The following is a 19,769-nucleotide window of genomic DNA, read 5'->3' as shown; positions in this document are numbered from 1 at the left end:
CTCTCTCTCTCTCTCTCTCTCTCTCTCTCTCTCTCTCTCTCTCTCTCTCTCTCTCTCTCTCTCTCTCTCTCTCTCTCTCTCTCTCTCTCTCTCTCTCTCTCTCTCTCTCTCTCTCTCTCTCTCTCTCTCTCCTCTCTCTCTCTCTCTCTCTCTCTCTCTCTCTCTCTCTCTCTCTCTCTCTCTCTCTCTCTCTCTCTCTCTCTCTCTCTCTCTCTCTCTCTCTCTCTCTCTCTCTCTCTCTCTCTCTCTCTCTCTCTCTCTCTCTCTCTCTCTCTCTCTCTCTCTCTCTCTCTCTCTCTCTCTCTCTCTCTCTCTCTCTCTCTCTCTCTCTCTCTCTCTCTCTCTCTCTCTCTCTCTCTCTCTCTCTCTCTCTCTCTCTCTCTCTCTCTCTCTCTCTCTCTCTCCCTCTCTCTCTCCCTCTCTCGCTCTCTCTCTCTCGCTCTCTCTCCCTCTCTCTCTCTCCCTCTCTCGCTCTCTCTCTCTCTCCCTCCCTCTCTCTCCCTCTCTCCCTCTCTCATATATGGCATGGGAAACAGAGGTTAACATTGCCAAAGCAAGTGTGAAATAAAAACATACATAAACAGAAGAATTGTGACATTCAAATATATACAGATAAGTAAGATAATATTAACAATAATAATAATAATAATAATAATAATAGTACATTGTAGACTTGCAGTAAAAATACAAATACAAAAAGTGAAAACTACATAAACATTGCAACATTTTGCAATGCACACACAGTGTGTGTGTCGTCATTCACTGTCCCTGAGGTTGTGGAAGGATGATTCATACTGGGCATTCCATTTTAGCACACGTAAGGAGACTTTACAAGAGGGATGTTGCCAGAAATTCTTGGTTTATGAGTCCTTTGTCTTGAGAGCAGAAGGCTTGCCAATTGTGAAATGTCATGAGAACCAAGGCTGATGAAATGTTGGGAGGGTATTGCCACACACAGCACCAGAGATGGGAAGAGCAAGTCACGGTATAAAGGGAGTGAACAGCTTCTCATCAGTGTGCACAATACAAACTAACCTTGGTCTTGTGTGATATGAGCTCTGAGCATTAAAAGTGTAACAGTTTTTGTCTTGTTCCTCGTTGTCAGAGTGGGGTCACAAGATTGCCATGACAGGAGTTATTAAAAGCCTTCAGTATGAATCAACTATTAAAACTTTGGCAAATTTTGCCAAAATTCAAACTTGGTTTCTAGTCACATTTAAGTTATGAGAACAAAGACATTAAGACTCCACTTGAACTGATCTGAGACATGATTTGACTTCAGAAATACTTTGATCCCAGAGGGGAAACTCTTGCTGCTTTTACACTTCTACTAGACTCCATTTTAGAGGGAAATATTGTACCTTTTACTCCACTACATCTATGTGACAGCTATATTTACTTATGCATATATTTGGATATAAAATATTTTAGATTCAGTGTGACTTTCAGATGATATCATTATCTCCATCGCGAATAAACGTCCATAAATCTGCTAAGAAATTATTGAAAAAAGACGCTCCTTATAATTCCAGAACTTGCTTGATAATAAATACGTTTTTAAAACTTACTTTAGCAACAAACTAATCCAGTGATAGTTGTCTGTACATCCATGGGTACACTGGCAACCGGAACTGCTGATAGATAATTCAGCATACTTTTAGTGGTGCAAATTTGCCAAAATTCAAACAAAAATTGGTTAGCCCACAACATAACTCACTGAATCCACAGTAATATTATACTTTAACTGTTTACATCCCCCAAAGCATGACAGGAACTGTAGTTCCAAAACCTATGAGCATGATGTCATGAGCATGACCCCAAAGAGAAGTAAGACAAAGAACATTAAAAGGAGTGAAAAAATCTATTATATATCAACTTTTTTCACGTTGCATTAAAAATATCTTTTACTAAGGCTCAAATGGCCACATGGGGTCAGGTGATAAGGCAACAAGGTAATGTCCCTGTTAGTTTCCACTTCCACCTGTTTTGTTCATAACAGCATGACTCCATGACTCACCTGACCTTTGAGCACTGTTCATGAGATGCTGCAGATTGTGACACAAATTTGGCTACTTCCAGTGTCTCTAAATATGCTTACTCAGGTGGTTCTTCCATCAGTGGGAGTCTTATACTGAGAAACAAGTACTATACTATGTACTATGAAATTCTGCCTCATATTCACCTTAACCTTTGTACCCACAATAGCTGATATATGAATGCACTGATCAGCAGGAAAATGAAAAATGTGACAATATGGGTAGTCCTCTTGTTGATTAGAATCATACATACACATGATTTTATTTATTTTCCACATTAAATTAGAGTTTACTTCAAATGTGTTGTTGTACACTGAAAATCAACGGTGGAAAACCTACAACAAATAAAATCTACATGGTTTACACGGACATTAAGATAAAATGAATATACAACACGTAATAATCTGCTGCCACAATCCTACTGTTTATAAGCATTGTGCCTATATATGATGTTTACAACAACACAATAGATTTGAATGCAAACAAGCCGCATGCTTCTGGCAGGAATGTCTTAATGAGCTGCTGTGAAACATGAAGCTTTCTCTAAAAAGGCACACAGTCAAGGTGCTTTTCTAATCTGAATGTAAGCAGACGATACGACATTCCTGCACAACATGATTCAGTTATCACCATAAAACGGTTTCCAGTCGGAATAAGAGATTCGATTAAATGACAAATGCGGGTTTTTGGAAAGACAGCAAAGGTGCAGGATTTTAACAGAACATACAGGAAAATTAACACAGAAGATATTTGATAAATAACACAACTGAGAGATCAGACACATAAGAAAATAAAAGATACAAAATGTTGGCAATATACAGCTTGTAACAGAACATACAGTATGAATGAAATGTAAAGGTGTTACACAGGGAAATGTCATTGTATAACTGCATTAAACAAAATCAGAAATTCTTTATTGATCCCCGAGGGGAAACTGTTTTGTTAGGAGAGTGTATTTTTTTTCACACAAGCAGCTTCAACTGTGATCTCATTTTAAAGGGGATATGTTACACAATATCTGACCAGCATATGTTAGTATGAGTCACTGAATCAGAAGAAGACACCATACACCTCAAGCTTGCAAGTTGATGTTTAAGTAACTCAAATTGAGAAAGTGAGATTTGTTCTTTTGGATCACTGCTTTTTAGAAATACATGTTTACTAATAACACAATATGATGTTTCCCTGTTTAGGCAACCAAGAAAAAGACGAGATCTGGGCTGCAAATAAACAAAAATCAGAATTTCTGTTGTATTTTACGACCTCCCTGCCCCATGCTTCTTCTTTACCACCCTCCTCCCTGCCCTCCCTCAGTGCACCAGCTCCAGCTGGCTGGTGGAGAAAGGCAGGACCCCACTAACGTAGTAGGCGATGCCCAGGGACAAGAGGGCGATGACCACCAGCAGCAGCAGGACCCTCCAGAAGCCCAGATCCTCCACAAACTCCTGCCAGGTGGTCCTGAAGCTGGACAGAACGCCCTCACTGCTCTGCAGGTTGGGGTTGAGTAAGGAGTGGCTCTCCATTGCACTGAGACAGATGGGGGAGAGAAAGTGTCAACACCCAAGAACGGGACAGAAATTAGTCCGCTAAGGTGAGGAGACGAGGGAAAAGAGGATGCGTCCGACAGAAACTGACCGAAATAAGACTGACGAGCTGCAGGCAAACACAAACCATCTACACGAACACGGAGATGCCTGCATCATGGCCTTCAGTGAGACATGGCTCACGTCTACAGACACCGACTCTGATCTGACAATCAGCGGTTTTGGAGCGCCTGTCAGGCTGGACAGGGACACAAATGCTATGGGGAAATCCCAGCGAGGTGGCTATAAACCAGTGGTGGTGCAAAAATGTCAGCATCAGGGAGTCCATATGTTCAGCCAACATCAAACTGTTGTCTATCTCTGTCCATCCATTTTATCGCCCCTGGGAGTTCCCCCAGTTATTTGTGACAGTAGTGTACGTACACCGAAAAGCAAACACCAGAATTGCTGCTGACATGACTCACCTCATTTTAATGAGGAAATCATCCCACCCACCATCTCAAAGGACTGGCAGTGAATGTGTAGAACATTATAAATATCTTGGAACAGTCATTGATAATGACCTGAAATTTGATGCAAATTCTGATGCGATCTGTAAGAAGGCACAGCAACGTTTGTATTTCCTTAGAAAGTTAAAATGTTTTTAATGTAGATAAGAAAATTGTGTATTTGTTTATTGAATCTGTTTTTACTTTTTCTATGATTGCTCGGTATGGTAACCTGGCTCAGCTACTGCATGCTCCCCGAAAGAACATTTTGTACATTTTAAAGTAGCACTTTAAGAGCAAAATTAAGAGACTAGATCTATGAAGAACTGTGTCCTCTAATAAATTATTTGGTCATAAACACATTGTGCAGGGTTTTCCCTAGCTTTCTGAAGGGCTTAAGCGCTGTGGTTGTGGTGGGGAGGTCGTGTGGTCGTGGGTTTGGGGGTCCTCCCCCAAGAAAATCTGATGTTATTTGACTAAAAACTATGCACTTTTACATAATTTTAGACTATTATCATTACAGTATTTATTTAAAAAAAAAAACACACACACATTGTAGTTTTTCACATTACACTCAGACATTAGCAGGAAAAAAAGTGAAACAAATATGCTCACTGATGAAGTAAGCGTGATGTCCTGAAGTTATCCTTCGCATTTTTGTGAGTGATCGCACTGTGTGCCAAAAAAATAATAATAATAATCACTGCGATTTGCTCGTCCTCCCAAAGTCAGCATGATACCACTAACCAGCTGAAGGGGTGGGTATCATTAGGACTGTATCGTGTATCAATCTTGACCTAACTTATTGGCCTGGTTCTTTATCAATACTAAAGAACTGGGTTTTTTTTAAATGATCATTTAAAAAAAAAAGAATTAATTAAGAACAGGATTAGAATTAATTTATATTTTAAATATAACTAATTACTGTTTCTAGAGCAGCAACAGTAAAGTTCACAATAGCAAAGTCACTATATACACTCAATAATATCTCACTGGAGACAAATCTAAAATGTCAGTAAAATTAATAATATTCCTGAAATCAAAATACTGAGTGAAGTTTAGAAAGAACGAGGAACACAGACATTAGTCAGAAGGACTATATGCATGGGTGATAACCATGTAGGAGCCAGAAAAGAAAGGAGGAGGAGGTCTGGCATTATCTGGCTGTTTAAATCTTGTACTTTTTAAAAAAACATTTTTTTAAATAAAGCTTTTACATAGTCATTTTATCACAGTTCAGTTCCTTCCTGTTGGTTTCTCCGCACATGAATGAACTCAAGTCATAAATCACGACACACTTTCTACAAGAAGCGTGTCGCTCGTGTCTCTATCACTGCCCTGAGGCAAAACAAACAGAGGGCAGGAACTTTTGGATTAATCTGGTTTAAACCTGCTTTGTATCCCTCCACCCTTAGTCCTCTGTCTAACCCACACAGTCAGCCATTCCTCCTACACACGCTTACCTCTCACTATCTGCCATCTGCATGGTCTCCAGTTTGGAGTGTGTTCCTCTATTGAAGCCTTTCACTTCCTGCTCCTCCAGTCCTTCCAGCAGACGAATGGCATCCTTGTTGACCCCGCGTCTCTTCGCCAGCACCAGAGGGGTCGACCCATTGTGATTACTGTTATGCAGAAACAACCAACACACACAGCGCTGTTAGACCCATGAGTCAGAGGAACAGTACTAGAGGAAATATCTCACACTACTGGCGAAAAAATAAAAGAAAAAATAAGGAAACCATATTGCATCAGCCACGCTGACCACTTTGCACACACACACACACACACACACACACAGTTCAAAGAAGGCGGTACAGCTTGAATAAAATGGAGAAAGACTGCATCCACTCACACTGTCGTTACAACAAGCACTACTGATTGAAAGCACGTGTAAGATCCAATTCTCAACATTTATTCTCTGTCCTGTGAAGATAATATCAAGAGATTCAACCTCCATTTAACAGTGTGAAAGTTAGGCTGTTAATGAAAGGACTCATCCATTAGGTTAAACCTTAATGTGGGAATTAGAGTATGACCAAAGATATATCACACTAAAATAATATTTGATCAACTTTAACAGTTATTACAGGTGGGTGTAACTGTATGGCTAATCCAAAACCTTGAGCCATTAAAAATATTAAGAGTTTTAGAGTCATGTGACATTTTGACCATAATGGGATACTGATGCATCTGATAGAAGAAGTCAAAAGAAACAACTTCTTTTAAAAGGTGAAAGGGGATGAGGAGGCATTACAGAACAAAAAAATGTCTCCCAGAGGCATATGATAAGGAAGTTACGCTTCAACTAAAAGATAAATCCCATTCCACTGAAAGCAGAAGTGCTATCACGGAGTTTTTTTATTATAAATAACTTGGAAGGAGAGGACACAAACAAAAGAGGCTGAATTAAAGACTTGACTAAATAATGCCTCTTCTTTATCTTTTTTGCTCTCTTGAACAGCTACTCAAGAAGTGATTATCATCATGCCTCATCATCATCATCATGCCTCAGGAACCACCTCACCTCACCTGTCCAGTTTATTGGGGAACAGGTGTTCAATCCCCACATTGCAACATTAAGCATTAATGTGTTAGACTGACCTGCCCACCATATACTCAGAAGTCTTCTGTTGCCCTATAACTTATTAAAAAATGAAAAGGTTTAAGGATTAATAATTATCTGTGAAGAAGATATCTGTGTCTTTAGGTGGGGTGGGGGTCTAATATGGGTCAACTTTGAGGGCCCCTGTTTCCTGAATGGTTGGTCATTCTGGTCAATCAAACCACGTTCTAACACTCTCCCATATACAGTAGGTTAACATGTAGGAAAACATTCATTCAAATCTAAAGGGGTGAGGTAAGAAAGTGATTTATGACAGAATGCCCCACAAGAAACTTGATCATTACTTTTAGCTTTGAAGAACAAACTCTTCAACAGTTTCATTACACATCCAAGCTAAAATTATATTAAATGATCATCTCTTAGGGGTGTCTGTGTTTGAATAGCATTGAAGAATTGTGGAAGAGCTCAGTTCCCTGCAGCATGCGGTGCTACATTAGCTTAGTCAACATGTCTGAATCACAAACTGGGTGACTAAAGCCCTGCATTACAGTTTTCCTTTGCTATTAGTTGGTTATTAAAATACAATGGCTCTCTGTTCTTTGATCTATTATGGAAAAGGGATTTATACCAGCACAAATACCTCCTCCATTATTTAAAAAAATAATATCCGAGAATTATATGACCCCTCTTAACATTTGAGAGGATATTGATAAAAACCAGGTTTCTTTCCTCCAATTCTTCCGCTTTCAGTTACACTCCTCACTCCTTCCCTGTCTTTGCTTTTCAAAGTCTGATCTGTCATCAGTTTTGCCCTTAAGAACAATTTTAAAATGCTTAACTGCTTTCACGCTAACATCAATGAGTGCATTTACAGGCGCACAAGTATCCTATTTTTGGATTTTCATTTTCAGCAAATGATGTTTACATGAAACCCGGTTACTCATATCTCTGTGTACAATGGTCATATCAGTAGGTTTCTGAGGTTTCTCATCGTCTGCCATCAGTGTGTTGCACTGTAATGGATATGGAAAATATTTCAGGTGAGATTTCAACTCAAAATCCAACCAATGCAGTTTAGCTCAGGTCAGATTTTTTTTTGGCTAACCCTCAGAAATCATTACCTAAGAATTGTGGACACACTTTATAATAAATGCTTAATTTTGTAGACCACTTTTCATAACAAACTCACAAAGTGATCTACTGAGAAAATACAAATGTAACACAACACCCCCCTCAAACACAGGAGATTAAATATTGAAGTTAAAATCAGAGAACAGAAAACTGCAGGGATGGAAAGGTAAAACCACAAGAAACACAAGTATTCATAAAAGCTTAAACTTTTATAAATATCACCTGAAAGCATTACATTTCTTACCAGATATCAATCTTCAGCCCGTTGGAAACCAGGAACTGTATAGTATCCACATGACCACACAGATGCAGCGCTGTGTTTCCTTGATAATCCGTTGCCAACAGATCAGCCCCGAACTTGTGTAGGAGGCGGCATATGTCCACATTCCCTCGGGCAGCGGCTAGGTGCAGGCCGGTGCGGCCCCGGTTGTCACGGATGTTGGGGTCGCATCCCGTCTCGAGGAGCCTCTTGGCGAAAGGCAGGTCTCCATCAATGCAGGCCTGCAGCAGAGGCACGTTTGTCTGCGACGAATCATTGATGAAGACATAGGACATGTCCGAGTGGGTATCAGAAAATTCCAGCGTACCTGCATTGAGGATCAAAGAGGAAAAAGGAGAGGAGATATGTTTCAGTGTCACAAATAACCCCAATATTAGTGATAATTTATCACTAATATTGGGGTCAGAAGGAGACAAGGAGGAAGTTTATTAAGTTCAACCATTCGAAATTATATAAAAATATCTCAACACCAGTTACAGTAGGCTGCACAGTACCGGACAATGGTAGAAACCCTGTTTGGGATGGCAAACAACAACAGCAGTTACAGTAAATGGGACCCTAATAAGAATCTAACAGCATCTGATAAAAACATTTAGGGGAGCAGTTCCTACTATATTAATCCAGACAGCATGGACAGTGCAATCACAGGCTTTTGGGGGATATAGGGCAATACATCTAAGTGTCATCTACCTATAAACTAGAATATTGGAAAGCTGCACAAAGATAAACGGCAGAAAAATAATCTGAATCAATAATGGTAGACTGCAATCAAATCTAAGCGGAATTGCTGACTTTATACAGCAACGTAGCCTGTGATGTGAGGGTTTTTAAAAAAATATAAATTATAGTAAGAAGGTGTGTCCACATACACCTTAGCTGGTGTAAGTGTTAAAAAGCATTCCTAAAAATTCTAGTAAAATTGTAGTTGAAAAATACTTTCAAAATGACTAATCAAGACTCTGATCTTCAAGTCTTACAAGAACGACTGGCTGAGCACACACGACTAACAACAACAAACTGTGTAGCCTTTTACTCAGCTCTTATCATTTAAGACTTATCTGTGCATGTTGTTATATAAAGCGTGTAAATGAAAATAAAATACTGTATATGATATTTCACGTTTAACTAAGCAATGTCACCTGGGCTATTTTTTATTTATTAGTTACTAGTTATTAATTCCTTTCACCTGACCATGTATTACATTATTATTCACAGCAAACATTAGCTACCGTCTAAACTCTGCAAGCAACACCCTAACATGTCCTTTATTTCCACACCAAGTTACAAAATCATCTCCAGAAATCGCTTAGTGATAGAAGAAATGTAATGTGATGTAATGTTTGTGTAGCTAACGTTATATAATTGTGTTGGAAAATAACAGTTGACAGAGTGTACTAGCTAACTGTAGCTACAACGACTAGCTTTAACATTACCTAGCTTGCAGTGATGAAGATGGCAGCAACATCAAATCACGACTGCACATTCATCTCCATGACATATCTAATTCTTTGCATGCAGCGATTTCACAGATTGTGCCAGAATAAAACGTTAGCAGGCGATAATGATGCTACCTAAGAAGCTAGCGGAGCTAATGTCAGTTTGCAAGCTAACGTCTTTCACATAGCCGAAACAGATTACTATGTGATCTGACAGTTGTAGAAACGTGCGCATAACATAAACTCGTAATTTCGTAAAAACAGAAGTTTTGTTGGCTGTCAGTTATATTACTCACCTGTTGATATGTCCCAAATCAGAAGAAAAAATAAACTTCGCTTTCCTTCGAGCTAACGGTACTAGCTGTGTTCTTCTTCTTCTGTTTCTGTTTGTGTTTGTTTCTTTGGGGCACGGGCAACATTACGGCGTTTGTCGCCATCTAGCGTTACTGTCCTGGGAAGTCCTAACAGTTAATTCTTCTTCTTCTTCTTCTTCTTCTGTTTTATGGCGGTTGGCGTCCCTAATTGCGCATTACCGCCACCTACTGAATTTTAACATCTTCACAGTTTAAACTTTAAACATTGTCCACCCAACGTGATCCCATGCCATAATCAATTCTATAACCCAGACCCCATTGTCTGAGTTGGTGCAACTCCTTCCCTCAGTGTAACATCCAGATCCTCTCCAGTTATGTCCACAACATTCAAGAATCTTCTTGCCGCATCCAGCACCATCTTAATCCTTTCTGACTTCCCCTTCATTTCAGCCGCACAGTTAATAACCGTGGCAATAAATGCCAGAAATCGCTTCTTGTCCATACTGATGTTTTGCTCGTCTCCATTTCCTTTCTTCTCCTTTTCCTTTTGAACTACCACCCTTTCACCGTTCCTCTCCATACTCTTAACAGCTTCCGCATATGACAATCCCTTTTCCGCTCTGATCTTATTCATTTTCATTTCCTTAATTCTTTTTGGACATTTTGCTGATCCCGTATAGTGGTTTCCCTCACAGTGCAGGCACTTTGCTTGTTCTTTCTCCACTTTACACTTCTCCACATTACAGTCGTCCTTCCCACATCTCCCACATCTTCTGCCTCCTCTACATACTGCCGCAACATGTCCATACTCCTGACAGCAGAAACACCTGAGAGGCGCTCTCTCATATGGCCTCACCCTGTAGCACACATAGTCTAGGTACACTCTCTCTGGTAACTCCCCCTCAAAAGTCAAACACACTGAGTTACTGTCCTCCTTCTCCCCATTTCTGAATCTTGTCATCCTTCTTGCCTCACACACACCTTCAACCTCCCGAAATGACTCGGCCTCCACCGACAGTGGCACTCCGCTTACTACCCCCTTCTTTTTTACTTCTGCTCCGAGTGGGAAGCAATCCACACTGCTATAATCTCCAAATGCATGAATCTTCAGGGCTTTATCTCTCTGACGCTTTGACACACATTCAATGATAACCATCCCACTTCTTGTTATCCTGACCGATCTGACATCTCCGAGCTTTCCTCCTACAAACTTTCCGACTTCATGTGGATTCTTGAAAATGCCGTCTGTTTGTGTCACTGCTATCATCCCAACAAGATACTTTTCCTCTTTCTGACCGGATTCACTTGAGTTACTCTTCTTCCTTTTCTTTTTATTTTCAAATCCTCTCGAATCCTCGTTTCTAATTTCGCGCTCTGATTCCTCCTCTGACTCCATTTCCGGTTTTCAACAGTTAATTCTACCTCTCGCTGCCCTATTAAACTTCCCAAAAAAGTATAGCATTAGATTAAACCCTCAAGATCAGCCACATATATTGTTTAACGTATATTAATGTATATTAACATATATAATCATGTATAATAACGCATTGTAACCACTACTTCTGTCTGGTCTGTACATACAGTATAGTTTGTTGTCCTGGAAAAGGGAAAGTGAAAAGGAATGAAATTTAAATATGTATGCTAAGTGTGTAAGTCTTTTTTAAAAGTTAATTTCAACTTGCTATCTCACATTTATGACTTAGAAAATCAATTTTGTCTGAGGAAGTTCAAACTTTGACTTACGATCTTATAATTTGTGGTGAAAAAAGTCAAGAGTATGACTTATTATCTGATAATTTTGACTTTCCACCCAGCCCCCAATATAACAAGCATATGCGTACACAGATGCTTATTGGTTTTAACAATTTTAGATTTAATATTACATTATCATTTATTTTACATGAATACTTTAATGGAAAATAATGGTATTTTTGTTCAATAGCTTTTATGTAATGTGACCCAGTGACTCCAAATCAATACCAAAATGTATGACTACACTGGACGAATAGGACACACCTCTTCATATTAGATTTTAGTGCTTCCTCTATTTTTATTTTCAGTGTAGTAATACATTTTGGTATTGAGTCATCACTTACGCAACATGTGAAAAGACCAGCTAATGTATTAAAAGGTATTAAAAGCCTATTAACTTTAAAATTATATTAGGAAGGTTTTTTCAGCCTTTCAACATTAGTGACATTAACCATTTATAAGTGATATGCATCCGTTTCCTCCCACAGCCTGGTAATAACGAAACTCATGCCAAGTTCAACGTCTGATATCTGATAACTGCTTGGTTGTACAACAAGGCAATGAAATCAGTATCAAGCTACAAGGTGTTAAATGTTTTTAATTTGCTTTTGCCAAGCACACAGCAATCTGACTAAAGCACAACAAAACACATGGAATATTCTCAGTGGAGGTTACATGTACAAAACATTAGGAATACCTGCTGCTACCACGTAAATACTGAAATACCTCAGTTTTATGTATAATAATTCTACATTGTAAATTCTGAGTTAGTTTAGAGACTTTATTTCAAAGTGTGTGAGCACAGAAATACACATTACAGTAACGGACATGTTATTTCCATTTTTTGTTATGGATCCTCTTTGAGGAAAACTGCATTTCTTTTCTGTCACTCCAGGCACTCACAGTATGTCGCTGCATAACACATTTCAACTCTCGGCTTTGAACATGGGGGTAAAGATCAAACAGACAAAAATTGTTGTTACGTCTTCAGTGGCAAATATATTTCCCATATAAAAACATAATCCTAAAGGCATTTTTTTTTCATAATATTTAATGTACATATAATTTTTCTTCCCATTCCCTCCAATCTCAGTAAATAAAACCAATTAAGTGAAATAATTACAATCTAGTTTACAAAACAATAAAGGCTGACAAAATAAAGGTGAAAAATAAAATAAAAGAAGTAAAATGTGACATAGTAATAAAATCAGGGCTACCAGCTGAGAGACAGAGCTGTGTGCTGGACACAGTGGTCATAGTGGTTACAAGTCACCCAGTAGCTTTCACTGTCCAAGGATAATGTTACAAGAGGAGAATAGTCTGACATGAACAAGTTTCACTTTATCCAGACTTTTAATTTACATTGCCAACCAGTCAGTGTAAAAAAACATAAATTCTGATCTTGCATGTCTTTGCTTACTACTGCAACTCAGTGTTAATTAATCATCAATGTCTGCAAAATCCACATTTACAGGCAGAAAATGAGCAACTTCTTCCTCTTTCTTATCCATGGACAGAGAAAAGACACATAGACCGGAAAAAAATAAAAATAAAATAAAGAGCCATTAAAGACTTTGGCACTAACATCCTTTGCTGGGAAATACAGTAAGCACTATGTACAGCAATAATTAACAAGCTATCAGAGAGTGTGTATTTGGTTTCCTTTTGCGAGTTTAATGTGAATGAAGGGTTTACTGTGATTTAAAAAACACTATTTTGGTCACAACATAAAGATGAAAGCCTGTGAAGGTGAGAGATGTAGAGGAGATATGCCCCTTGATTTGACTTGTTTGTTGTTCAAACCCATGTGAGTCCACATCAGTGCAATATATATGAATGAGTGGCCTCATTCAAGTCATTCCATTACTAGAGTTAGCTGTTAGCTGTTGCAGAGGTTGTGTTTTAGTTTAGAGGAAAAGTGCTTGTTAGCCTTTTCATTGCATGCAGTTTAATGAGAACTTATTTTAAATGTTGCCTTTCAAGTCAGCTGTCAGGGTATTGTAGCACCACAGAGTCATATTGGGAAATATTTAGAGATCACAGGCATATGAAACGTTAAAGGACTGCACTGGTAGGTTTTGCATGTTTTTTTTTCTTCCAAAACTTACTTGAAGTTTGACAAAATATTCTTAACTCAAGGTCTGCTTACTAGCTTTACTAGCAGATGGACGTCGCTTATAAAACCCATCATAAAAGCTCTTATTTTGTCAAACTACTGTTCCCACGGTCAAGAATGAACTTTCACGCTCATCATACTTTAGGTGTTTAGATAGATTTCCTAAATCCTGGACCGTCATTGGTTTAAAATGATTTCTATAAGCTCTAAAAACCAACTTGTAGAGAATTGTAACTTGCTTAAAATAATAAATATCCATTAAAGTGAACCTTTAGTTATCATTAGAAGCAGCGGCTGTTGTTTTCGCCTTTAAAAAGTTGCTGTTGGTCTAGTATCTGATGTAAAGTATATAGTACTGACTGAACAAGTTGCGTACCACCAGTAACTTACTTATTATGTATTAATTAACATTGTTGCTTTTCTTTCTTTCTCTTTCATTCCCCAGTTTTTACACATTTGCTGTTTTCTCACAAAAACAAGTACATTTTGTTTTTTTATCATTGTCTCTTGTGTTTTGTGCATTTGATGTTGTACCAAATGAAGTAAATACTGTATATCAGCTTTAAAAAAAGTTGTACTTTGGCAGGTGACTTTTACATCTCGGATGCTTTTGGATATGTTTCCTTAAATGCACGAAAACTGACACTAACAACAAAAATAATGCTACATTCAAAAAACAATATAGTGCACTAAATGTTCACTATAACGCTTTACTTCACCTCGAGCAAGTCTCAAATCTCAGCAATTTGATTTCCATTCTGTAATTGAATGAATGATAACCAATGGAGTCATTCCTGCAAAACATGCAAAACCACCAGTATGTTTTCAGCGGGTGCAGCTGTGGTGACAGCTTTTCACGTAACATAATCTGTAAGATAACTGCAGATAACGTGGTTGCGGCAGTAAATACAAAAGAATACAAAGTTTAATGGTGGCCAATTCACTAAAAATGTGTGTTTGAACCAGAATCAGGTGATGTTTCCATCTACTTCAATTAGATCAGTTCAGAAAAGAATGTTAAGACTTTAGATTCATGAGCTTTCAAACATATCGATAGGTGAGTTTACTGTCTGAACTGACTCATGTGAAGCAGACGTCCAGGCCTGGTGCGTAAGCGGTGCAGTGCTATCCGAGGTAGCCGAGAATGATTCTCGCCAAAACCGTAACGAGAAAACAGACACAAAATAAACACAAAGAACATAAACAATAGCACCATTGTCAGTGATAATCTAGAGGAGAGCACACTGGAGCCTCTTCTCTTTCCATTTCCTCCCTCCAACTCTTTTTTTTTTTTTTAAATAAGCCATTCATTCCTAAAGCGGATCAAAAACTCTAAAAACGGGGCCGATGTTGTTCGAGTGAAGCAGGAGAGGGGCTCATTTTCAGTCAGTCAAATGTTCTTGTTTTCATAGATTTCTTTATAAATCATATCATCCTCCATCATCAACACCTCTTTTTTTTATCCTTTTGAGGTGTTCATATATCACCTCCTGATGTTTCCCTCCCTCCATTCACCTCCTCCTACTACAAGAGCTTGCTGCAGACTTGGCAGCGGCTGACTCTGGAGCGCTCCTGGCCTCCCTTCAGGGTCTCCTGTCCTGGCGAATAGACAAACTCCTTTCTGGGATCCACGGTGGTGAGCCAGAAGCTGTACTTATTGGCGAAGTAGTGGCAGGTGCCCTTGGCCCCGTTGCACTCGATGAACGGTGTCGCACGGAAATCCTCCAGGCAGGAGCCGGGAGACACCAGGGACTGACCGCCGCCCTCTGCGCCGGCTGCTGTGTGCTGCATAAGAGAGATTTCCAAGATTTCGAGGGAGTTCATTCTTTATTCATTCTACACTAACTGTTGTTGCTACTGCAGGAAAGCAAAATGCATCACTTCCAACATTTTTTACATTTTAGATGTAAAAGCTTTCAAAAACTGGGTATAGTTAAAATTACAATCTCACAGATTTTTTTCCTAGCTGGTAACTGATTTAACTGAATACTTTGTAAAATAGAGGAAGTTGGAAAAACAGTTCTCTTCAGCTGTAATTTCTACATTTATTAAAACTAATAAAACTACAGATTTTTAAAATCCTAGTTTGACCTGTTGAGTTGCCTGAAAACACTTTCTTATTTAATTTGTCTAACTAAGATGTTTTACAGAGCCTCCCAGTTACACCAGTATTGGTATTTGCTTGCAGCGCTGTATTCCAGAGAATTGTCAGAACACACACATTTTGATTTTATTTGCAGGCCTTATTATGAGAAAATGGTTATTCATAGTTTTAGTTTACCATGAGGAAGGAGTATCCTATCCAGAGGCTCCTCCAGCCGGGAGGACAGGTGGGGATGGTCATGTCCTGACTGTGGACCGCCACGGCCTGAGATGGAGCCTCACACACAGAACACCTGGATTGTTCGTACGAGAGGGAAAGCGCTTCATTAAATGTATGCACATGTATAGTACTGCAGTCCTAAATGGGTGCAGTTTGGCTTTATTGTAAGTGAACCTTACAGTTCACTGAGCCAAAACGGCAGACAATACCTGCTGATGTAAGGTTGTATCTGCCCCTCGGCCACAGGCATCATGGGTATGGATGCAGTTGTGGAGAGCCAGTAGGATTTGTCGTTGCGGCTGGCGTAGTAGCAGACCTCGTTGGGGGAGCAGTAAAGGAAGGGGATGGTGTTGAACCTGGGGAGGCACGACCCTGGCTGGCCTGGAGAGACAAAAAGAGAGAGAGGGGGTAATACAATCACATTTATTTAATTTAAACAACTTTCAACACTCATTTCACAGCTTCACGTTGCAGCTATGAAGCATAAAAAGGTCTTACTCTTGAGCTAATAGAAACAATGACAGAGCAGTGTCACTATTCCAGTATTTAGCATGCTAATATATTAGACATTTGTGTTGGATATGCCCTCTAAATGATCTGACTTATTGTTTTGGGTAACTTAGGTAACTGCTTCCATTGTGTAAAGTGATGGGTAGACAGGATGTAGCTGTGTCAGAGATTGTATCTTTATTTAAGGAGTTCCTACTGGTCACAAATAAAGGTTGAAAATCACTTCATACCACTGTAACAACATGTTATCGTCTGAACATTAAAAGTGTTTCCATACCAAGGTCCTGGTTGTGTGCCTTCTCCTGTCCCTCCACGTACAGCAGACTGTATCCGTCCCACAGCTTGGCCATGCCCTGAGGACACATGGGCACCTGGGAGTCCTGGCTGTGCTTCACCAGAGTGTAGCCGATGCCGTGACTGCGGCCGACGCTGCCGGGAGTGCCGGGACGACCGGCTGCACCGGGGAGACCTGAAGGAGAGGAAACGAGAAGAAATTTAGGCAGATGTTAGAATCGAGAGAAAGTTTGAAAGAGCGTTTTTTAAGTATTTCAGCTAGCTCTATTGTTGTGTTTCTTTAAAGTGATATGCAGCATTTCAGTGTTTCAGCTACAATGATCATAGACTGCAAGAACTATAGACAATGCCCAGACTGTATGACGTAAATAATAAATCTTTTAAAATTCACAATATTTTAGAGATAATGAACCTAAAGTAAAAACATTAGAGTTTATAAAGCAACCCTAATGGGTGAATATGTCATAATGTGACAATTCAGTATTAACAGATTTTATTATGTTTTCTACCAACTTTACAGGAAATCTGTTACATTCTGAGACAAAACACTTGGAAATAAACTTCATCTTTGACAAACACAGAGTAAAAAAAACACAGACAGACAGACAGACTACTGACCTTGTTCTCCAGTGGGTCCAGGGAAACCGGGGGGTCCTGGGTCACCAATAGGTCCGGGCAGACCAGAAGATCCAGTCCTGCCAAGCTTACCCACAGGACCGGGACGACCCTTAGGACCTGCAGAAAGAGAGTATTTTACACAGGTGTGACCAAGGGTGCAGACAGCCATTTATTTTCATATGTCCCCTTTATTATGTTTCTTTCTCTCTGCACTGTAAAGCACACTAGATTAACTGTACTTACTTTATACACATATTATATATATTAATATAGGGGTAAATATACTGTATGTATATGAAAACCTGTGTTTGTTCATGACACTGTTAAGAAATACTGTGATGGTTTACTGGTTAAAATCTTTGCTAGGAATAGTTGAACATTTTGGGAAATACTTATTTGCTTTCTTGCTGAGAGTTAAATGAGATGATCAATACCATATCTGTCTGTTAAAGATCACGCTAGGGCCAGAAGACAGTTAGCTTAGCTTAGCATAAAGACTGAAAAGAGCTATCCTTGCTCCATCCAAAGGTAACAAAATCCACCTACCAGCATCTCTAATTAACATGTTATATCTCATTTGTCAATTTCTTGGACTTCCTGGAGTCTTCACAATTTTTGTTTAACCTTTGGACAGAGTTCCTCCCTGTTTTCAGCCTTTATGCTAAGCTAAGCTAAACAAGAATTTAACTTAGGCTTTGATGGTGAAAAAAAGAGGTAAAACAGTTGTGAACAACAGTGTCTGCAGCGTGGCAAAGATCATTTGAAAAACTGGACTGTTTCACTACACACCTGGACGTCCGGGCATTCCAGGCTGACCATGTTCTCCGAGGCCACCAGGGGCTCCCCTTTCACCAGGAAAGCCCTGGTCTCCGAAGGTTAGGGGTTCTGGTTTGCGTGGGTCCATGACTGTAACACCAGGAATACCCTTAGCACCAGGACGTCCTGGAGAGGGAGGGGCAGAGAAGGAGAAGGATGAAAGAAAATACAGGATGAATGTGTGAGCAGAAAAAAGTGGGAATAGTGGTGGAAGAAAGGGTGAAAGTGAAGGAGGTGAGGCATGAGAGACAGGACAGGTTCAGTATAATAATGAAATTCACATTGGAGTAAACAGCATGCATTTTCTATATCATCACAATCCACTTATGAAATTCTACCTGTGGAGAGACTAAAGTCCTCGTACCTCGTAATCCTTTGGATCCTTTGTTTCCATAGTAACCAGAGTCACCAGGGAAACCCTTGAGACCAGGACCTCCGCTGAAGCCAGTCTCACCTCGTCCTCCTGAAATGCAAAATATAAAGTTTTGCTTTATTTATGTTTTTTTTGTTTTTCTTAAACACAAAGAAACAGACATTTTTGGGAGCATTTTTGGTTCATGTTGTATTTTTGTTTAAAGCATGTATGGAGCTCCACTTCACCTTTGAAACCGGGGCTGCCGGGCAATCCGGGGCCTCCGGGGCCTCCTGGTTCTCCTTTTCTGCCGGGGGAGCCAGGGAAGCCCGGCAGCCCGGCATCACCTCGGTCTCCCTGGGCTGTGCCTGGACCAGGCGGCCCGGGAGGACCTGGAGGACCTTGGAAACCTGGAGGAGAGAGGAGAGGAGAAGAGAGGAGGGGAAAGGCAGGGAGGGAAAGGAAACAGGAAAGGATATTAGGTTGAAGAAAGGAAAGGAAAAGAAAATTGGATTGAGGAAATATATTTACCATACTCTCCATCCAGTCCAGGGAGGCCGGGGTCTCCCACAGGTCCGGGAATATCCGACTTCACAGTCTCACCAGGAGGTCCGGGCAGACCAGGGAACCCTGTGAGTCCAGGACCACCTGACACACACACAAAAACAAACCAGCAGTCATTATTTTCATATTCTATTGTTTTATTTATATTCAATCAGCATTTCTATTTTCCTCTAAGCCTATCTCACCTGATTCTCCTCTCTCTCCCTTTGGTCCGGGGTAGCCTGGGCCTCCTGGATAGGAAACGCCTCTCTCTCCCTTCTGCCCTGGAATACCAGGGGCACCTGGGCGACCTCCTGCGGTCACACCTGGATACAAATACAACAAAACAGCAGTTGATTGTCAACATCTGCAGACTGCCGCAGTTAGACAAACTGTTTCACTGCTGTTTCTTGCAGCTCATACTGTATGCACAAGGATTTGTCATGTAACTTTGCTTAATTACTAGTTAGTTTATTTGTTGTCTCGTAGCAGTGTGCCTTGTCTTTGTTTTTTGGAATAATATACTGTCAATGGTCTCAATTAATATAATTATTTACATGTGTAAAAATAGTAAATGTGTTCCTTGTATTTATGTAGTTATTTTGAGTCTGTATTTTTAGCCATTTATCACCCACTGCTCTGCCTGCAGGATG

At 39.8% G+C, this 19,769-nt stretch overlaps 2 protein-coding genes across 6 annotated transcripts in view; both read right to left on the bottom strand.

Annotated features, from left to right (window-relative positions):
• Positions 1–2,266: 2,266 nt before the first annotated feature.
• On the bottom strand, positions 2,267–9,922 carry ankrd46b (ankyrin repeat domain 46b). The gene is made up of 4 exons (XM_044182935.1): positions 9,775–9,922; positions 8,007–8,349; positions 5,532–5,690; positions 2,267–3,563 (listed from the first exon to the last, which is right to left on the bottom strand). Exons 2-4 carry the CDS (start codon positions 8,315–8,317, stop codon positions 3,347–3,349), a joined length of 687 nt encoding a protein of 228 aa, XP_044038870.1. The 5' UTR covers positions 8,318–8,349; positions 9,775–9,922; the 3' UTR covers positions 2,267–3,346.
• A 2,200-nt stretch (positions 9,923–12,122) lies between these two features.
• col4a6 (collagen, type IV, alpha 6) overlaps positions 12,123–19,769 on the bottom strand; it is a 133,776-nt gene continuing 126,129 nt past the window's right edge. For all 5 annotated transcript variants that reach the window (XM_044183470.1, XM_044183469.1, XM_044183471.1 and 2 more), the window contains 10 exons: positions 19,323–19,442; positions 19,105–19,221; positions 18,822–18,983; positions 18,586–18,684; positions 18,195–18,347; positions 17,406–17,522; positions 16,771–16,962; positions 16,193–16,364; positions 15,942–16,056; positions 12,123–15,445 (listed from right to left, as the gene is read on the bottom strand). In XM_044183470.1, the coding sequence (XP_044039405.1) occupies positions 15,185–15,445; positions 15,942–16,056; positions 16,193–16,364; positions 16,771–16,962; positions 17,406–17,522; positions 18,195–18,347; positions 18,586–18,684; positions 18,822–18,983; positions 19,105–19,221; positions 19,323–19,442 (1,508 nt within the window). In that variant the 3' untranslated portion in view covers positions 12,123–15,184. The remainder of the gene's footprint in view (positions 15,446–15,941; positions 16,057–16,192; positions 16,365–16,770; positions 16,963–17,405; positions 17,523–18,194; positions 18,348–18,585; positions 18,685–18,821; positions 18,984–19,104; positions 19,222–19,322; positions 19,443–19,769) is intronic.

Source organism: Siniperca chuatsi, linkage group LG22 (genome assembly GCF_020085105.1).
Source record: "Siniperca chuatsi isolate FFG_IHB_CAS linkage group LG22, ASM2008510v1, whole genome shotgun sequence".
NCBI classification, from domain to species: domain Eukaryota; kingdom Metazoa; phylum Chordata; class Actinopteri; order Centrarchiformes; family Sinipercidae; genus Siniperca; species Siniperca chuatsi.
This window is presented reverse-complemented; position numbering and strand designations above follow the sequence as displayed.